Raw genomic sequence first — 17,403 nt, 5'->3', positions numbered from 1 at the left:
AGACGAGTCCCCATGCAACATGGAATGACCTGAGTCAGTCTTATGTGACCTTTTCCTCAGTGCACTTGATGGGGAAAAACTCCTTCATCTCTTTGGAGAGGCACCAGATCCAGGAAGCAAAGCAGAAGCATGCTCAGGACCGGAGAACAACATCCGATCTGACAAGGGCCTCAGTGCCGAAGCAAGCCGCATGGTCTGTTTGAGCACCTAGTGCTTCAAATGAAGATCCCTCACCCACCTGAGTCTATTTGGTGAACGATCTATAAATGCAGCAAAGAATCCTGTGGCACCTTATAGACTAACAGACGTTTTGGAGCATGAGCTTTCGTGGGTGAATACCCACTTCGTCAGATGCATGTAGTGGAAATTTCCAGGGGCAGGAATATATATGCAAGCAAGCTAGAGATAACGAGGTTAGTTCAGTCAGGGAGGATGAGGCCCTGTTCTAGCAGTTGAGGTGTGAAAACCAAGGGAGGAGAAACTGGTTTTGTAGTTAGTAAGCCATTCACAGTCTTTGTTTAATCCTGAGCTGATGGTGTCAAATTTGCAGATGAACTGAAGCTCAGCATCCTGTGGCACCTTATAGACTAACAGACGTTTTGGAGCATGAGCTTTCGTGGGTGCATTCCCACTTCCTCAGATGCATGTGTGCCATGCATCTGAGGAAGTGGGTATTCACCCACGAAAGCTCATGCTCCAAAACGTCTGTTAGTCTATAAGGTGCCACAGGATTCTTTGCTGCTTTTACAGATCCAGACTAACACGGCTACCCTCTGATACTTGAAGCTCAGCAGTTTCTCTTTGAAGTCTGGTCCTAAAGTTTTTTTTGCTACAGGATGGCCACCTTAAGGTCTGCTATAGTGCGGCCAGGGAGGCTGAAGTGTTCTCCTACAGGTTTTTGTATATTGCCATTCCTAATATCTGATTAGTGTCCATTTATCCTTTTCCATAGAGACTATCCAGTTTTGCTGATGTACATAGCAGAGGGGCATTGCTGGCATATGATGGCGTATATTACATTGGTGGACGTGCAGGTGAATGAACCGGTGATGATGTGGCTGGTCTGGTTAGGTCCTGTGATGGTGTCGCAGGTGTAGATGTGGGCAGAGTTGGCATCGAGGTTTGTTGCATGGATTGGTTCCTGAGCTAGAGTTACTATGGTGCGGTGTGCAGTTACTGGTGAGAATATGTTTCAGGTTGGCAGGTTGTCTGTGGGCGAGGACTGGCCTGCCACCCAAGGCCCTGTGAAAGTGTGGGATCATTGTCCAGGATGGGATGTAGATCCCTGATGATGCGTTGGAGGGGTTTTAGCTGGGGACTGTATGTGATGGCCAGTGGAGTCCTGTTGGTTCCTTTCTTGGGTTTGTCTTGCAGTAGGAGGCTTCTGGGTACACGTCTGGCTCTGATGATCTGTTTCCTTATTTCCTCGTGCGGGTACTGTAGTTGTGAGAATGCTTGGTGGAGATTTTGTAGGTGTTGGTCCCTGTCTGAAGGGTTAGAGCAGATGCGGTTGTACCTCAGTGCTTGGCTGTAGATAATGGATCGTGTGATGTGCCTGGGATGGAAGCTGGAGATAGGCACAGCGGTCGGTAGGTTTTCAGTATAGGGTGGTGTTAAAGTGACCATCACTTATTTGCACCGTGGTGTCTAGGAAGTGGACCTCCCGTGTAGATTGGTCCAGGCTGAGGCTGATGGTGGGGTGGAAGCTGTTGAAATCGTGGTGGAATTTTTCCAGAGTCTCCTTCCCATGGGTCCTGATGATGAAGATGTCATCAATGTAGCGCAGGTAGAGAAGGGGAGCGAGTGGACGAGAGCTGAGGAAGCGTTGTTCCAGGTCAGCCATAAAAATACTGGCATATTATGGGGCCATGCGGGTGCCCATAGCGGTGCCACTGATCTGGAGATATATATTGTCATCAAATTTGAAACAGTTGCGTGTGAGGATAAAGGCACAGAGCTCAGCAGCCAGTTGTGCTGTGGCATCATCAGGGATCCTGTTCCTGACAGCTTGTATTCCATCTGTGTGTGGCATGTTTGTGTAGAGAGCCTCTACATCCATGGTGGCTAGGATGGTGTTTTCTGGAAAGTCACCAATGCATTGTAGTTTCCTCAGGAAATCAGTGGTGTCACGGAGATAGCTGGGAGTGCTTTTACAGATCCAGACTAACACGGCTACCCCTCTGATACTTGACACCATGCAAGGCACTGCATTTAGCCGTATGGAGTGGAAATCCATCAACCTCATGAAGAAACTTGCACAAATACCAAACCAGTTTCTCCTCCCTTGGTTTTCACACCTCAACTCTAGAACAGGGCCTCATCCTCCCCGACTGAACTAACTTCGTTATCTCTAGCTTGCTTGCAAATATATACCTGCCCCTGGAAATTTCCATTACATGCATCTGATGAAGTGGGTATTCACCCACGAAAGCTCATGCTCCAAAACATCTGTTAGTCTGTAAGGTGCCACAGGATTCTCTGCTGCTTTTACAGATCCAGACTAACACGGCTACCCCTCTGATACTTGATCTATAAATGGGAAACCACTCCTTACTGGGGGCTTCGTGTAGGCACAGCAAGCATCTATGTGGGGATTTTTCTTGGGGATTGCTCCCCCTCATGACGGACAATTTTTAACCCCAGGTAAGGGCAATAATAGGGAAACAAAAATTATAACTAACTACAGCAACACTAACTAACTAACGCTATACTTAGCGTACTAATTTCTAGTTGTATTTAGTTAAAGTCACTAAAAATAGAGGGATTGTGAGGTGAAAACCATGCAGAGCTCCAACTCCAGGCACAGGTAGTAAGAAGAAACTGATGGATGTCATGGTGGCACTGCCTCATATAGCCAGAGGAGGGGCTATGAGCACAAGTGCCACCCCTCTACAGGTATTGCTTGGCAATATTCTCTGGCTCCTGTGTGTTAGGTGTGTACACACCTAAGTGGAATACACAGCTGCATCTACTCAAAGAAGCCGCCACGGTGGCTGTCAGGTGAACTCTAATGGAAATTAGTGACAGTTCCAAGTTTCTAAAATAGTAGAATGTAGTCCACCATATCTGACAGTGATGAGATTGTGAGTGGAAGGTGTTTGAGGCCACACCAGCAGGCAAATCTTGTCCATTTTTTCAAGTGTAGCATGTAGATGGTTTTCTGCTGGAGAACAGGCATATCTGACTGCTCTGAGTTCCATGGAGTTGATGTGCAGAGTGGTTTCCAGAGCTGTCCCTGTGTCCCAGGCCATGTGGGTGTCTAGATGTGCTCCCCACCCCAACAGGGATGCATCCATCGTTATGATAACTGCAGGGGGAGTGCAGCTGAAAGGGACTCCTGCACAAACTTTGTGAGGGTATTTCCACCAATTGAGAGATTCTTTTATGAAAGCAGGTATCAAAAGTAGTATAGTTAGACTGTGTCTGTTCAGGGAATTAACAGTCCTGAACCACTCTTGAAGGCATCCCATGCACAGTCTTGCATGGTATATAATGAAAGTATCAGCTGCCATAAGCCCCAACAGCTGAAAACAGTTCTTGACCAGGGTTTGAGGGCTGATCTGGACTGAACTGACTATGATGGATAGAGTCATGAATCTGTGAATTGAGAGGTAGGCTCTTGCCCCTATTAAATTGAGATGAACTCATATTCTAACTTTTGCACAGGGATTAAGGTGGATTTTTGCATGTTCAACTGCAGATCAAATTGGAGAAAGAGAGGTCTATGGCTTCACAAGTTGCTTCCTGAGCTTTCAGAAGCCAATTGTCTAGGTAAGGGAACACCATAATTCCCTTCTGTGGAGATGTCCTGCTATTACTGACATGGCCTTTGGGTGTAGTGGGGGGGGGAAAGAATCCTTCAACATTTGTAGAGATTGTGCTTTCAGCAAATAGTTTGGTGCAATCAAAAGGAAGGTCCTGGCCATATTCTGGACCTCTTTGGGAAACCCCTGAGAGCAGAAGCCAGAAGGCCCTTATAACTACAACCGTGGAAATCAAATGAGTGGCAGTATCACCAGAGCCAAAAGAGGCCTACAAAAATATGTTCAGGTGAGCAGTTGGCCTTCTGCAATAATTGCCTGGAATTGCTCTCTATGTTCTGCTGGTAGATACTCAATAAAGGAGTTCAGCTTGGTATAATTTATATAGTTATACTTCACCATTAATGCCTGGTAGTTGGCGATTCTCAATTGTAAATGGCTGACAAATATCCTTTTCTACCAAACACGTCGAGGCGTTTATGCTCTGTATCACTGCATCTGCATGGTGCTGACTTCACTGTTTATTAAACCCCTTGACCATTAAGGAGTTAGGAAAGGAATTGGGAAAATAAAAATGGAGTCCTCAGAGGTGACAAGATATTTTTGTCTGCACTCTTACACATGGGCAGAATTGACGGTGGAGTACGCCAAATAACCTTTGCAGGATCTAGAAGGGCCTCGTTAACAGTTAGGGTAATTCAGGCAGATGAAACTGTCTGAAGGATGCCAAGTAGCTTATGATGTGGTTCTTTAATCTCCTCAAGATAGATCTGCAAACAATCTACAACCTTCTTGATAAGGTCCTGCCACTTTATAATTCGGAATTGCCAACTCTCAGGCATTAATTATACCAAGCTCAACTCCTTTATTGAGCATGTACCAGCAGAACTTGATAGTCTTTAGTTTTAACCATATTCTGAGTACCTGAGGAACCAGTAGCCTGATGGGTTGAAGAGAAGTAGAGGCTGAAGTCATTGGAGACTGCGACTTCTTTGAGGTAGGTTCCCTACCTGGAAAACTCGAGGGATGGTCTCTGGGAATCTTATGAAAGGAATCATGCCCTCAAGGAGTATGGTTTGGAGACAGTGGAGGCAGAGGACTTACTCAGAGGCCAACATACAGAGGAGGTCCCCTGATCACTGTCAGAGGCTGGGCATAGTGAGCTCTCTATTGTGAGCAGTCAGTTAGAGCTCCCTGTTTTTTGATGGCTCCAGATTTTAATGCCAGACAGAAGCTGCACTTTTAGAAAATATGAGACTCCCTGGGGCAACAAATGCACGAGGAGTGTCAGTCAGTCTCTGGGAATGCCTGCTGGCATAACAGACAGCGTCTGAAACCAGGAGAACTTAGCATGTCCTCCCAATAAAGTAAAAGCTCCCAGAAAAGGAGAAATTATCGATCTAAAAGCCAAATATATATATGAAAAAATTAAAAATCTTTTCAAAAAAGCCAGAACAGCTAAAACTACTACTAAGTACTAACTACTAACTATACTAAGAACAACTATAAAAAACTAAGTTCTAAAAGAGCTAAGGCGACACAGTTGGGGTAAAACAATGCAGACAACTGATAAGGCTTTGTCCCAGGCCAATTCGGGTTAGAAAGAACTTAGGGTTGTTTTCCCACGCAGTGCTATCTAACAGCACAAACCATGAGACTGAGTAACACACTTGCACGGGCCAAATGGACACTGCTCTGAGAAATCTCCAATCAAAGGCACAGAGGGCACAAGAGCACCTGGAGAGGAGCACCTATAGGGACAGTACTCAAAGAATCAGCATAAATTCCCACATCTTCTAGCCACAGGTGACCCATGTACAATCTGAAGAAGAACTGAACTGTATAATTAAGGAAATGATTCTGAGTGGGAAGTAACTCCAGGTTTACAAGGAAAATGAGTCTCAATTGTGACTCTGGAAAGGCTACTGCCTCTCCACAATATCTATAATTACCATATGTAAAAATCCAATATATACTGGATGATTTGTAATGACAAACATTTTCTCCCTTGTTGAGTTGAAAATACCACGTATTCAGTTTTACTTAACACATACCTTTTCTCTCAGCAGGCAGCGATCATGGATTGTAGACAAATATCTATAATGAATTTTAATCAGTTGATCTAAATCTTTGGCTTCTTCTACCTGATGCTGAAACTCCAAACCTGTACTGTGAAGAATCTTTGAGAGAGAAAGCAAGGAGTATTAACATGAATACCACCTCTATGACTGGAATCCCCATAGTTCTTTTCTCTACACTTCTCTGGGGAGTTCTTTTTATCAGAGATTTGGAGCAATCAAATTTTTGAATTGCTCCGCTCCAGCTCTGCTCCAGCTTCGGGCTAAAACCTACTGGTCCGCGCTCCAGCTCCACTCCAAAGTCCTGCTTTTTATAGTCTGAACCTCATTATTCCCTCACTCCTCCCCTCTTCTATCACTACCTTTGAGGTTCAGTCTTATGGCCACCATCCATATAACCAAAACCTGAACTCTCTCCAACTTGTCAACGATATTCTTTAATTTGACAGAGCAGCAGTTCTCAAACTTCATTGCACTAAGACTTCCTTCCGATGACAAAAATTACTAAGCAACCCTGGGCGAGGGCCGGAGCCCAAGACATGCTGCCCCAGGGCCAAAGCCCTCAGACTTCAGATTCAGCCCTGAGCCCTAGCAAATCTAACACTGGCCTTGGGCCTTGGTGACCCAAACACGAGTCACTTTGGGATCACAACCCACAGTTTGAGAACCACAGCGATAGAGGCTGCTCTTGTACCATGGACTGAATATGCCATTTCTGTAGGTGTTGATTCAGGGCATGCTACCATCATTAGAAATATCAGATCCTGAAGGCCTAAGAATCAAGAGACTGGGACTGGAAATAGAACTCAGAACCTCTTGCATAACACAAAACATCATCATTAAGAAAGTGGGCCAGCTTCCATCTGTTCTCCTTTCAAAAAGAGTGTATTAACACAGAATGGCAATTCATATACAGTAGTAGGGTAAGTGTAAATCTACACAAGTTCCTGCTTCATTTAAGAGAATATAAACTTTTGGAAATGGACATTAGTTAACTCCCAGAGGCACACATGTAAAGACACAACTTTTTCAGTAATGCTATTAGGAGTGCAGAATAACAGCAGCTTACTGAAATCTATTGTTTCTTTTGACATTAACGTCCTTTCTTTGTAAACCTTTGGGGTGAAAAGTTAGTCTGAAGAAAAAAGTTTTACTAATATCAAAGAATTATGTACATTAAAAATTCCTAAAAGTCTATTTAATATTTACTGATTTAAGATTTCTTAAATAAAATTCAAACAAACAACCAGCATGAATATTTTCAATATATATTCCTTTTTAGTTCAGGACTTAAAAACTGAACAAAACAGACATTACGTGAAGACATTACTTATTTGCACGTTTAGTCACAAGTTGTTTTGAATTATTAGCTATATTATGACTACTGTTAGAAATTCCTACAATACTTAAGATTATTGTAAAAGGACGAACCCTGGTCATGATGTAGTTGTGCAAGCTGTTAACAAAATGCATGAGTTTCACTCTTAAGAGGAACATGCGGTGAATTTGTTGTTTTATAAGTTCTGTTTGTGATCCAAACTGAGGAACTGTCTCTTGTTCTAACTGAGGTCCTTCTTTAAGCTGTGGTTTTTCGGTAGCATTTACCAGTTCTAAAAATGGAGAGGAAAATGTTTGGGTGAATATTTATAATATAAATAGGTATTAACTGCATTTAAATATTAATTAAAACTAAAATGCATCCTTTTTATTAAAGTTATCAGAACAATAATATACTGAAATAGCTTTTGTTCTTTAATTCAGATACTTACCAGTATCTGCATAACAATCAGATATTAAAATAGTAACTGGGAGGGGATATTATGATGCAATTAATTGTTTGCTACATATTAAAGTGCCAAGGTTGATATATTACAATATTAAAAAAATTACACGAACATAAACTGTTATCTCCACAAAGTGGAGAACACTTCAAAGGCCAGTTATACTCTTACAAATTAAAACTCATTTTAGCAAATTAGAAAGTATAGTTCTCAATACCTTCAGTGACACAACGATCCAATAGAGTTTTAAAAGCCTTTAGGTGAAACCTCAGCCCAACCACTCAAATAACTGTGTCATCCAGAGAGTTTATTTTCAAAAGTTAACCAGGGTGGACTACTTCATATAAAACTCTTAATAATATGAACACCAAAAGACCACTGAAGTGGAATATTGGAAAAATCCCTGACCCTCCTCCACAACAGTCCCACACGCCCTACTGATCTTGACCACACAATTAAAGAGCCCATAGACTTCCTGCCAGCACAGGAAAATTAAACTCCCAAGTACACATTCTGACCTATATAAATTTACTTTGTAGTTTATAAAGGGTAAGTAACTATTTTCACAATCACTTAGGACAGGAAGTAATGTTACTGGTAAAATCATGGCTGTATTTGCATTAGGATATGATGCACAGGACTTCCTTCAGTAGCTATGGTTGAAGAATGACCTAGTAACAAATCTCAGAGATTTGAAAAAACAAACAAATCAAACAAAAAAAACTAACTATAGCTGAATTAAGGTATGGTAGGGGTCCATTGCAGACAAAGTAGGACTCATCAATTCTGTACTTGGTGCCTAGATACCATACCACAGTGATTATTGCAAAAGAAATGCCTCAATAAATATAGCTGGCTATATTTAATAGGTGTGTTAAATGAGACACAGATATGATGAATTCTGTAAAGCCATCAAGGATCCAACTAGTTTATAATCTCTTATCCTGGATGCTTATACATCCATTACCACAAATGAGAAAAATTTGCCATCAAGATGGATGGATATTGCCCCCAGCAATGTCAATTTTACTTCAAAACTTGACTTCCAAAATCATATAACTGCATACATATCAGGAAAGGATTCTCATCATGGGCCTTATTTGAACACCAATGAAGTCAATGGAAAGACTCCAATTCATTTCAGTGGGTTTAGATGAGGTTCCATGTGACTTTCACACTGCTCTGCTGAGCAAAATTAATTTAGCAACTATCTTCCCCAGCACCTTGTAAATGCTATGAACAGGAGCTATTATGCTGCAACACTGACTATTCAAAAAGGTTACTGTAATACTGGGTGTATTCAAACAACTGTCACTAGCATGGCTACCAATATGCCATAAAACAAGACCTTATACAGTCCTCGGGAGCCAAAAAAATCTTACCGCGTTATAGGTGAAACCGCGTTATATTGAACTTGATTTGATCTGTCGGAGTGTGCAGCCCCGCCCAGAGCGCTGCTTTACGGCATTATATACGAATTCGTGTCATAGTGGGTGGCGTTATAATGGGGTAGAGGTGTATTTTCAGTGATATAGATTTAAGATTAACAAGAAATATTTCAAGAAATTACTTACCATCAAATCGTAAAACATCTAAGCTATACTTGGCCCACTTTATTTGTAATAAGAGAAGAAACACCTGATTGTAAATTTTTTGACATTCTAAACTTATAACTATATCCACAGGCCAAGGGACCTAAAGAGGAAAAAACACAAAAAAACCACCCCTTAATTTGATGGAGCAATTTGCTGTTACTTCAGATGTTTTTTAAAATTAAAGCAAAAGAAACATTATTATATTTTACCTTATAGCTCAATGTTAAGCCATCTAAGGTATGGACAGGGAGTTTCTTCTTTGCTGTATCGATACTTTCAAAAGATATTGACAGCCTACAAAAAGAAATAAATACCCTAGTTGCCAGTGGTTTGCACTAAGCCGGTGGTTATCTTAAAATGTTTTGTTTTAATCTGTCATTACTAAATATTAAGGATCAGATTTAACCTGGTAGGGAAAGATTTGTAAAAATACCTCTGTTCCGAGCTTTGTAAAAAGACTATATAACATAGGGGTGGCCAACCTATGGCTCCGGAGCCTCATGCGGCTCTTCAGAAGTTAAGATGCAGTTCCTTGTATAGGCACCGACTCCAGGGCTGGAGCTACAGGTGCCAACTTTCCAACGTGCCGGGGGGTGCTCACTGCTCAACCCCTGGCTTTACCATAGGTCCATCCCCCACTCCACTCCTTTCCGACCCCTCCCCTGAGCCTGCCCTGCCCTTCCTCCTCCCCATCCCAGAGCCTCCTGCATGCCACGAAACAGCTGATCAGGATATGTGGGGAGGGAGGGGGAGGCATTGATTGGCAGGGCTGCCGGTGGACAGGAGGCGCTGGGAGCGGGGGGCAGGAGGGAGGGGAGCTGATGGGGGGCTGCTGACATATTACTGTGGCTCTTTGGCAATGTACATTGGTAAATTCTGGCTCCTTCTCACTCAGGCTGGCCACCCTGGTATAACAGAATTACTAATGAAGACACTATTGCAAGTGAATATATAAGGGAACTTATTGTGGAAGAACACAAAAACAAATGTCTACAGGTAAAATGTAGTTCTAGTGAACAGATTAATTAATGCTCTCATATTTTAAGTAGATAACAATCATATATTTATTTCCACCATACTGCATTCTATCAATGCACACAATAGTTTCTAACACAAAACACAGTGACAGAATGACTCAAAGCAGTTGAACTTACAGCTATACTGATGACTAAGACCACAACAGAGCCTAATATTTATGTATTTCATAAATCTATCATTTCAACAGGAAGAGAGAAGGAAATTGAAAGGAAAAAAGTCATGTTTACTCTAAACTTAATTCCATGCATTTTACCTTGAACTGTCCTCTGGGTAACGTTGTCCAACTGCTTCCTGGAGTTGGACATTTAGGAATGATACATTCTGCCAAGTTTCCTTTTCTCTTATTTTATCAAAAATAGATGTGTAGAAATCATACATAGTATCCCCAGCTTCAAGCAAAAAAAAGTTTCGCATTGCCTGCAAGTACTCTACCAGCCTGAACAGAGAATACAAATATACAAACATCTCTTCAATCTGCATTATATTCCTTTATCATAAAATGTCACATTATGTAATGCAAACCTTTAAGTCTCATCATCACAAGAACTCTCAACTGAATCCTATACTTCAGTGAAGTCTACTATACATTATTTTTTCACATAAACATCACTTAGGCCCAGATGTAGCAAAATACTTAACCACATGCATAGCTCAAAGCATTGAAAGTAGTCCCACCGACTTCAGTAGGACTAGTCATGTACTCAAGCAGTTTTCTGGATCAGGCCCTCAGTTCAAGAACAGCTTTATGGGGAGAAATAGTGCATCTTGGGACCGACTGGCTAAGCAGCAGTTCTGCAGAAAAGGACCTGGGGATCACAGTGGATGAGAAGCTGGATATGAGTCAGCAGTGTGCCTTCGTTGCCAAGAAGGCCAATGGCATATGGGGCTGAATTAGTAGGAGCACTGCCAGCAGATCGAAGGAAGTGATTATTCCCCTCTATTCGGCCCTGGTGAGGCCACACCTGGAGTATTGTGTCCAGTTTTGGTCCCGCCACTACAGAAGGGATGTGGACAAATTGGAGAGTCTCCAGCAGAGGGCAACGAAAATGATTAGGGGCTGGGGCACATGACTTACGAGGAGAGGCTGAGGGAACTGGGGTTATGTAGTCTGCAGAAGAGAAGAGTGAGGGGGGATTTGATAGCAGCCTTCAACTACCTGAAAGAGGTTTCCCAAAGAGGATGGATCTAAACTGTTCTCAATGGTAGCAGATGACAGAACAAGAAGCAATGGTCTCAAGTTGCAGTAGGGTACGTCTAGGTTGGATATTAGGAAACACTATTTCACTAGGAGGGTGGTAAAGCACTGGAATGGGTTACCGAGGGAGGTGATGGAATCTCCATCCTTAGAGATTTTTAAAGCCCAGCTTGACAAAGCCCTGGCTGGGATGATTTAGTTGGTGTTGGTCCTGCTTTGAGCAGGGGATTGGACTAAATGATCTCCTGAGGTCTCTTCCAACCCTAATATTCTATGATCTATCTAACTGCAGAACCTGAAAAAATTCCAACGTCACTGAGAGTTTCACCTAAGTAAGGGCTCCAATATCAGTTCCTTATCTGTTAAAAAGGGGGAAGAAGGGGTAGTAGTACTTCCTTATTTCACAGAGGTGCTGTGAGGATGGATACATTTAAAGACTGTAAGGCAATTAGATACTATGGTGATGGGGGCCACATTAGTACCTTAAATAGAAACACTGTGACTTAGGACCAGGTTAGAGGTCATGAGATCAGGTCACTTTACTCAACTCAGCATGACAATATCACATAATTAGTGGCAGTATAATGGCCAAATTCTAATTGATAATCATATTCTGTCTTCCTAAAATTTCTGCTATATTTTCAGCTGACTGTGTGAAAGCCTGGTTCCACTGAAGTCAATAATAGCTTTGACATTGACTTAACTGGGGCCAGGATTTTATGCACTGTTCTTTCTAGGAATATTCATATTTGTCAATTTTTAACTGTTTTCATACTTCCCTACCCCAAAAGTACTTAATACTATAATCTAGTGTATGTATTAAGACGTGTGTTTACCTTTAAACATTATTTAACTAAAGCAAATGTAGTAAAATACTACGTTTTTATCAAGCTGCTTACACTTTACTTTTTCTTTGCTTATCATTATTTGTATTACAATACTCCTTAGAGACCCAGTCTGAAACTGGACACCCACTGTGCTTCATGCTGTATATTTATACAGCAAGAAAAAGTTCCTTCAAAAAAAGACCTTACAAACTAAGGGCTTGTCTACATTTAAAATGCTACAGCGGCACCATAGTGCAGCTGCACTTCAGTGTAGGTAGCACCTACACTGATGGGAGAATTTCTCCCGCCAGTGCACGTGATCCACTTCACCGAAAGGCGATAGCTAGGTCTTCCATTGACCTAGTGCTGCCTACATGGAGACTTAGATCAGCTTGACTATGCCACTCAGGGATGTGAATTTATAATACACAAATGATGCAGTTATGCCAACATAATTTTCTATTGTAGACTAGGCGTAAGTAGGTAATACAGACAAAGGGATAGAACACAAAAGAACAATGAATAGAGTGATGGTTGGAAAATATTATGTTAATTCCGCATATTATTAGTGCTTTTGTTATTATCACAGCAAAATTAGAAGAGAAGATTAAACAGTTTGTAAAAGATTTCAACTACAAATCAATTTTCTTAAAATAATTGGTGCTTTTACAGTATGATATACCAATGATAATGGAATATGCTTTTTAAGTAGAACCTAATTTCATTTCTTACCTGTAATCCTTCTTTAAAGTTTGCATTAGGTTGCCACAGCATTCCAGATATTGCTTATCTATGTGAGGATAAAGGCAAGACCTCAGTGTCAGTTCAAATGTCTGGCATGTCACTGATTCAGACGATCTATCCACGCAAACATCACCACCAGTAAATTTCTCATGAAAGTCACTTTGCTCCAAATACAGCCTTCAAAATTAAAAAAACACATTGCTTAGCTGGAAAGGAATTGATCCATATACCACCTAACAGAATGTGTCATATATTTAAAACTTTGTGGTCTCATTTAGCTTTCTGCTTAAAAAAAAAAAATATGGCATTGAAAAAGTAGTAAAAAGTTCATTCCAGTACTGGTAACTCAATGGATATTAGTGCTTTAACTCAGACAAGCCCATTATTTTGAGGGACTATTCATACAACCTTTGTATAACAAGGTAGAAGAGTACTAGTTTGGATGATGTGCTATACCACCTAATCACTCACTGTGTTTATGCCAGTTCTTGTTGTAGTTGTGAGAAGCAATACCAGTACAAATACTGTGGACCTCAATAAATAAGAAAAAATATTTGTTTTATATGATCTTTTAGGGCTAGACTGTAATGTAAGGCCTAAACAAGCGGTTATCAGTTTTCATATATTCCAAGCCAGAAAGGACCACTGTGGTTGTCTAGTCTGTCCTCCTGTATAACACGTCACAGAATTTCCCCAAAATAATTTCTACAGAATATGTTGTAGAAAAACATCAACCTTGATTTAAAAATTGCCAGTAATGGAAAATCCACTCTGACCCTCAGTAAATTGTTCAATTGGTTAGTTACCATCACTTAAATATTTACACCTTAGTTCCAGTCTAAATTTATCTAGCTTCAACTTTCAGCCACAGGATGTAGCTATACCTTTCTCTACTAGACTGAAGAGTCCATTATCAAGTACTTGCTCCCCCTGTAGGTACTCAGATGGTAATCAAGTCATCCCTTAACACTCTCTTTGTTAAGCCAAATAGATGGAGCTTCCTGAGTCTACCATTACTAAAGCATGTTTTCTAATCCTTTAATCATTCTTGTGGCTCTTTTCTGAACACACTTCAATTTATCAACATCCTTCCTGAACTGTGAACACCAGAACTGGACACAGCATTCCAGTAGAAGTTGCAAAAGTGCCAAATATAGATTTGGGTAGCCTGCGTATGGCTATAAGAGGGGGATCTTACTTCAATGCACAGTCACGTAGCTCAACTCATAATCTCTCTCTTAATGAGATAAGACAAACCTTGGAAGTCAGGAGAACTCCAGCCCTAGGTAGGGGTAGAAATACATTACTGGAGCCAGCTATTGGACCTCTAGAAGACAGGTAATAACGTGTGTTGGGGGACGAGGGGAAAACACAGCCACTCTCCCTCCCAACCCTCACCAGAAGGTGGGTGTTTCCTTGGTCCATATGGTGTCCTCCAGTGGAGGACATGGGTCACTGGGACGACCGGAGAGAATCACAGATTATTAGGGTTGGAAGGGACCTCAAGAGATCATCTAGTCCAACCCCCTGCTCAAAGCAGGACCAATCCCCAAATGGCCCCCTCAAGGACTGAACTCACAACCCTGGGTTTAGCAGGCCAATGCGCAAATCACTGAGCTATCCCTCCCTCCACAAGGGGGAGCCCAATGTCTTTCTTCTCTTCCCTTTCCCACCACCCTGCTACAGCAGCTCTAGCAGCAACCTGGGGTTCCTAATGAACCACATGCTGCTGCCTGCTGTTGTGGCAGCAATGGCAGCTTGGCCTTAAAATTTTCCTGTCCAATTATTACTTTGGCACTCTGTCAACATTTCCCAGATAAACTAGTAAGAGAAGGTTAATGGCAATTTGTAACAGTATATATCTCAGCAAAAGCTGGACAGAACTTAATCGGACAAAGAAAAGGTGCTCTGGTAGCCTGAAGGCTTCCTCCACTGAATACCCAAGGCCCACTGCAAACAATAAAGGGATAAGAGTCTCAAAAATAAGATTGTAAAAAAATTTTTTTAGAATGAAAAAAAAAAGTGTTAGGCAACATAAATATAGTGGTCACTACTAAGGGCTGCTCTACGCTAGAAAATTAGATCAACCCATCTCCTTCCCTATTTAGATAGTACTAGGTTCACCTAAGAATTCCAGACTCTTGAGGTGGTGGATTAACTACGCCAAAGGGAGAGCCCTTCCCACTGGCATAGGTAGTGTCTGTTGTGCTGAAGTGCTACAGTGGTGCACTAACTATCCTTATAATATTATACTGTTGGAAAATCTTTGGGTCAGACATTTAACACTTAGGGTATGTCTATATGTACAGAACTGCAGTGGCTTAGCTGTACTGATACACCTGCACCGCTGCAGTGTGTCTGATGAAGACACTCTATGCTGACAGGAGAGAGCTCTCCTGTCAGCATAAAAAAAAACCACCTCTGCAAGCAGCATAAGCTATGTCAATGGGAAAAGCTCTCCCACTGACACAATGCTGTGCACACCAACACTTATGTTGCTGTAACCTATGTCACTCGGGGGTGGAATATTCACATCCCTGCGCAACATAAATTTTGCAGACATAGGCTATAGTGTCGACATAGCACTAGTAAGCCAAAGCTAATTAGTTTATCAGAGTAGGGTCAAAATCATCATTACAATACAGCAAAAGCTATCAACAACAGGTAAAATCATTGTAGTGCAAGTCTGGTTTCCACCACTTCAGAGCAGAGAGAGTGTCTTGATTGACAAAAGGACTGAGTTAACCAGCCTATCAACTTTTAAGAGAATATTCTCATCCACTGAGAGAGATTATGTACACAGCTCAACTATTAATTACAATATTCTTATAATACACTGTATTACCTGTTAAACTGTAAGGTTAACTTCACAATGAAGGCTTTTAAATACAACCAAGAACTAAAGGCACCATTGGTACATTAGAACTCTTTTTGAGAAGACGGAACACCGATCTACCGACTGGTATGCAAGAGAAATAAATAGCTAACATTCTCACCACTAATTATTACGACTCATGTAAGACTGTTAAAATCAACATGTTGCTGCTCTGCTAGTTTCCTCACATTATCCTATCACAAAGGAACAATTATTTTTGTGGCAATTAGCCTTATTCCTGAAATGTTTGTTTTAAACTACTATAAGTACCACAGTAGAATTTTGCAAGATACATCTCTGTGATGATCAGCCAAAGAGAAACATGTCGATTCAAATGAAAGACATTTTACATAATGTGCCACACACACACACACGTTAAAAATATTACATTTTGCTACAGCTATCATAATTCATTTGAGAAATTATATCTAATTTTTTGTAATAAAATTTTCTATGCTAGAGACAGTTCCTATTTTCTATACTAAAAACATTTAAGTCCTGCTAGATGTAGCAGGCATATACAGAATCGTTCTGGAACACTCATTTAATAATTTATATTTTTAATGAACCTTTGGCTAGTCATAAGCTGCCTGGGACAATTCTAAGCCATGTTCCCCTTTAGGCTTGTTCCTGAGCTTGTCTGTTTTAAGCAGCAAGAGCAAAAGTTTATGCCTTGTGGCTTCTGACAACACAGTGGTGACATTGGTATCTTTCAGGTGTTCAATTACCTAGCAAAGTTAATAGCCAGCAATGGATCATGAACATCATCCAGTTCTAAGTGTCTCTCTGCTATAGACTGCATCTTTATCAAACTCTGCTTTGTAGCTTGTTGTTCTGTAATAATATCTGGAACAGATTCTTCCCCATGCCGCAGACGGGACTGCACAGACTCCAGAAATAGTGTGTACAAACTCTTTCTTTCTGCATCTGAAGTGCATAGTAAAATATATGGTAAATATTATTCTAAGAAACAGTGTTGATTACAGGTCTGTCGCCTCTTATGCGCATTTAACATGTGCGATTTCAGCTTTACGCGGTCAGCAAAAACAAAAACAAAAAAAAGAAGAACAATTTTAATACTATACCTGTAGTGCAGGCGATTCCGCCTGCCATTCAACTCAATGTAATTTTGACTATACGAAGTTTTCGCTTTACGTGCTAACCGCGGAATGGAACCCCCATGTAAGACGAGACTTGCCTGTATACTAGAACAACTAAGTTAAGGAGGTTAACATAAACCCAGTTTTGCTTGCTATATTTCCATATGCAGCATCAACAGTATCTAGGCTGTGATTCACAAGGTACATAAGCACATATCTTAACTTTAAATATTTATATTAATAGATCTATTTATATGCTTAATGTTGGGCACATACTGAAATATCTTGCTGAACTGAGATCTAAAATATGAAATTAATATTTCTGAAAATATTAAACCCTTAAAGACAGTGGGCATAAAGTAACTGTCAGCCATTAATACAAAACTTGTTTTCAATGAGTTTATCCTCC

General features: G+C 41.0%; 1 protein-coding gene across 7 annotated transcripts in view; it reads right to left on the bottom strand.

The window, feature by feature from the left end:
• The window catches only part of TUBGCP5 (tubulin gamma complex associated protein 5), a 49,302-nt gene that overhangs the window by 12,911 nt on the left and 18,988 nt on the right, over positions 1-17,403 (bottom strand). For 6 of the 7 annotated variants that reach the window (XR_007768727.1, XR_007768728.1, XM_050919364.1 and 3 more), the window contains 7 exons: positions 16,623-16,821; positions 13,008-13,196; positions 10,507-10,689; positions 9,425-9,509; positions 9,195-9,315; positions 7,271-7,449; positions 5,816-5,941 (listed from right to left, as the gene is read on the bottom strand). Coding sequence is in view for 5 of the 7 variants with exons in the window: in XM_050919364.1 (XP_050775321.1) it covers positions 5,816-5,941; positions 7,271-7,449; positions 9,195-9,315; positions 9,425-9,509; positions 10,507-10,689; positions 13,008-13,196; positions 16,623-16,821 (1,082 nt within the window). In the remaining 2 variants the exon portion in view is untranslated. The remainder of the gene's footprint in view (positions 1-5,815; positions 5,942-7,270; positions 7,450-9,194; positions 9,316-9,424; positions 9,510-10,506; positions 10,690-13,007; positions 13,197-16,622; positions 16,822-17,403) is intronic. The other variant, XM_050919380.1, reaches the window with a different exon arrangement.

This window comes from Gopherus flavomarginatus, chromosome 1, assembly GCF_025201925.1.
Source record: "Gopherus flavomarginatus isolate rGopFla2 chromosome 1, rGopFla2.mat.asm, whole genome shotgun sequence".
NCBI lineage: Eukaryota > Metazoa > Chordata > Testudines > Testudinidae > Gopherus > Gopherus flavomarginatus.
The sequence above is the reverse complement of the archived record's forward strand: the minus strand, read 5'-3'. Positions and strand labels throughout refer to the sequence as shown.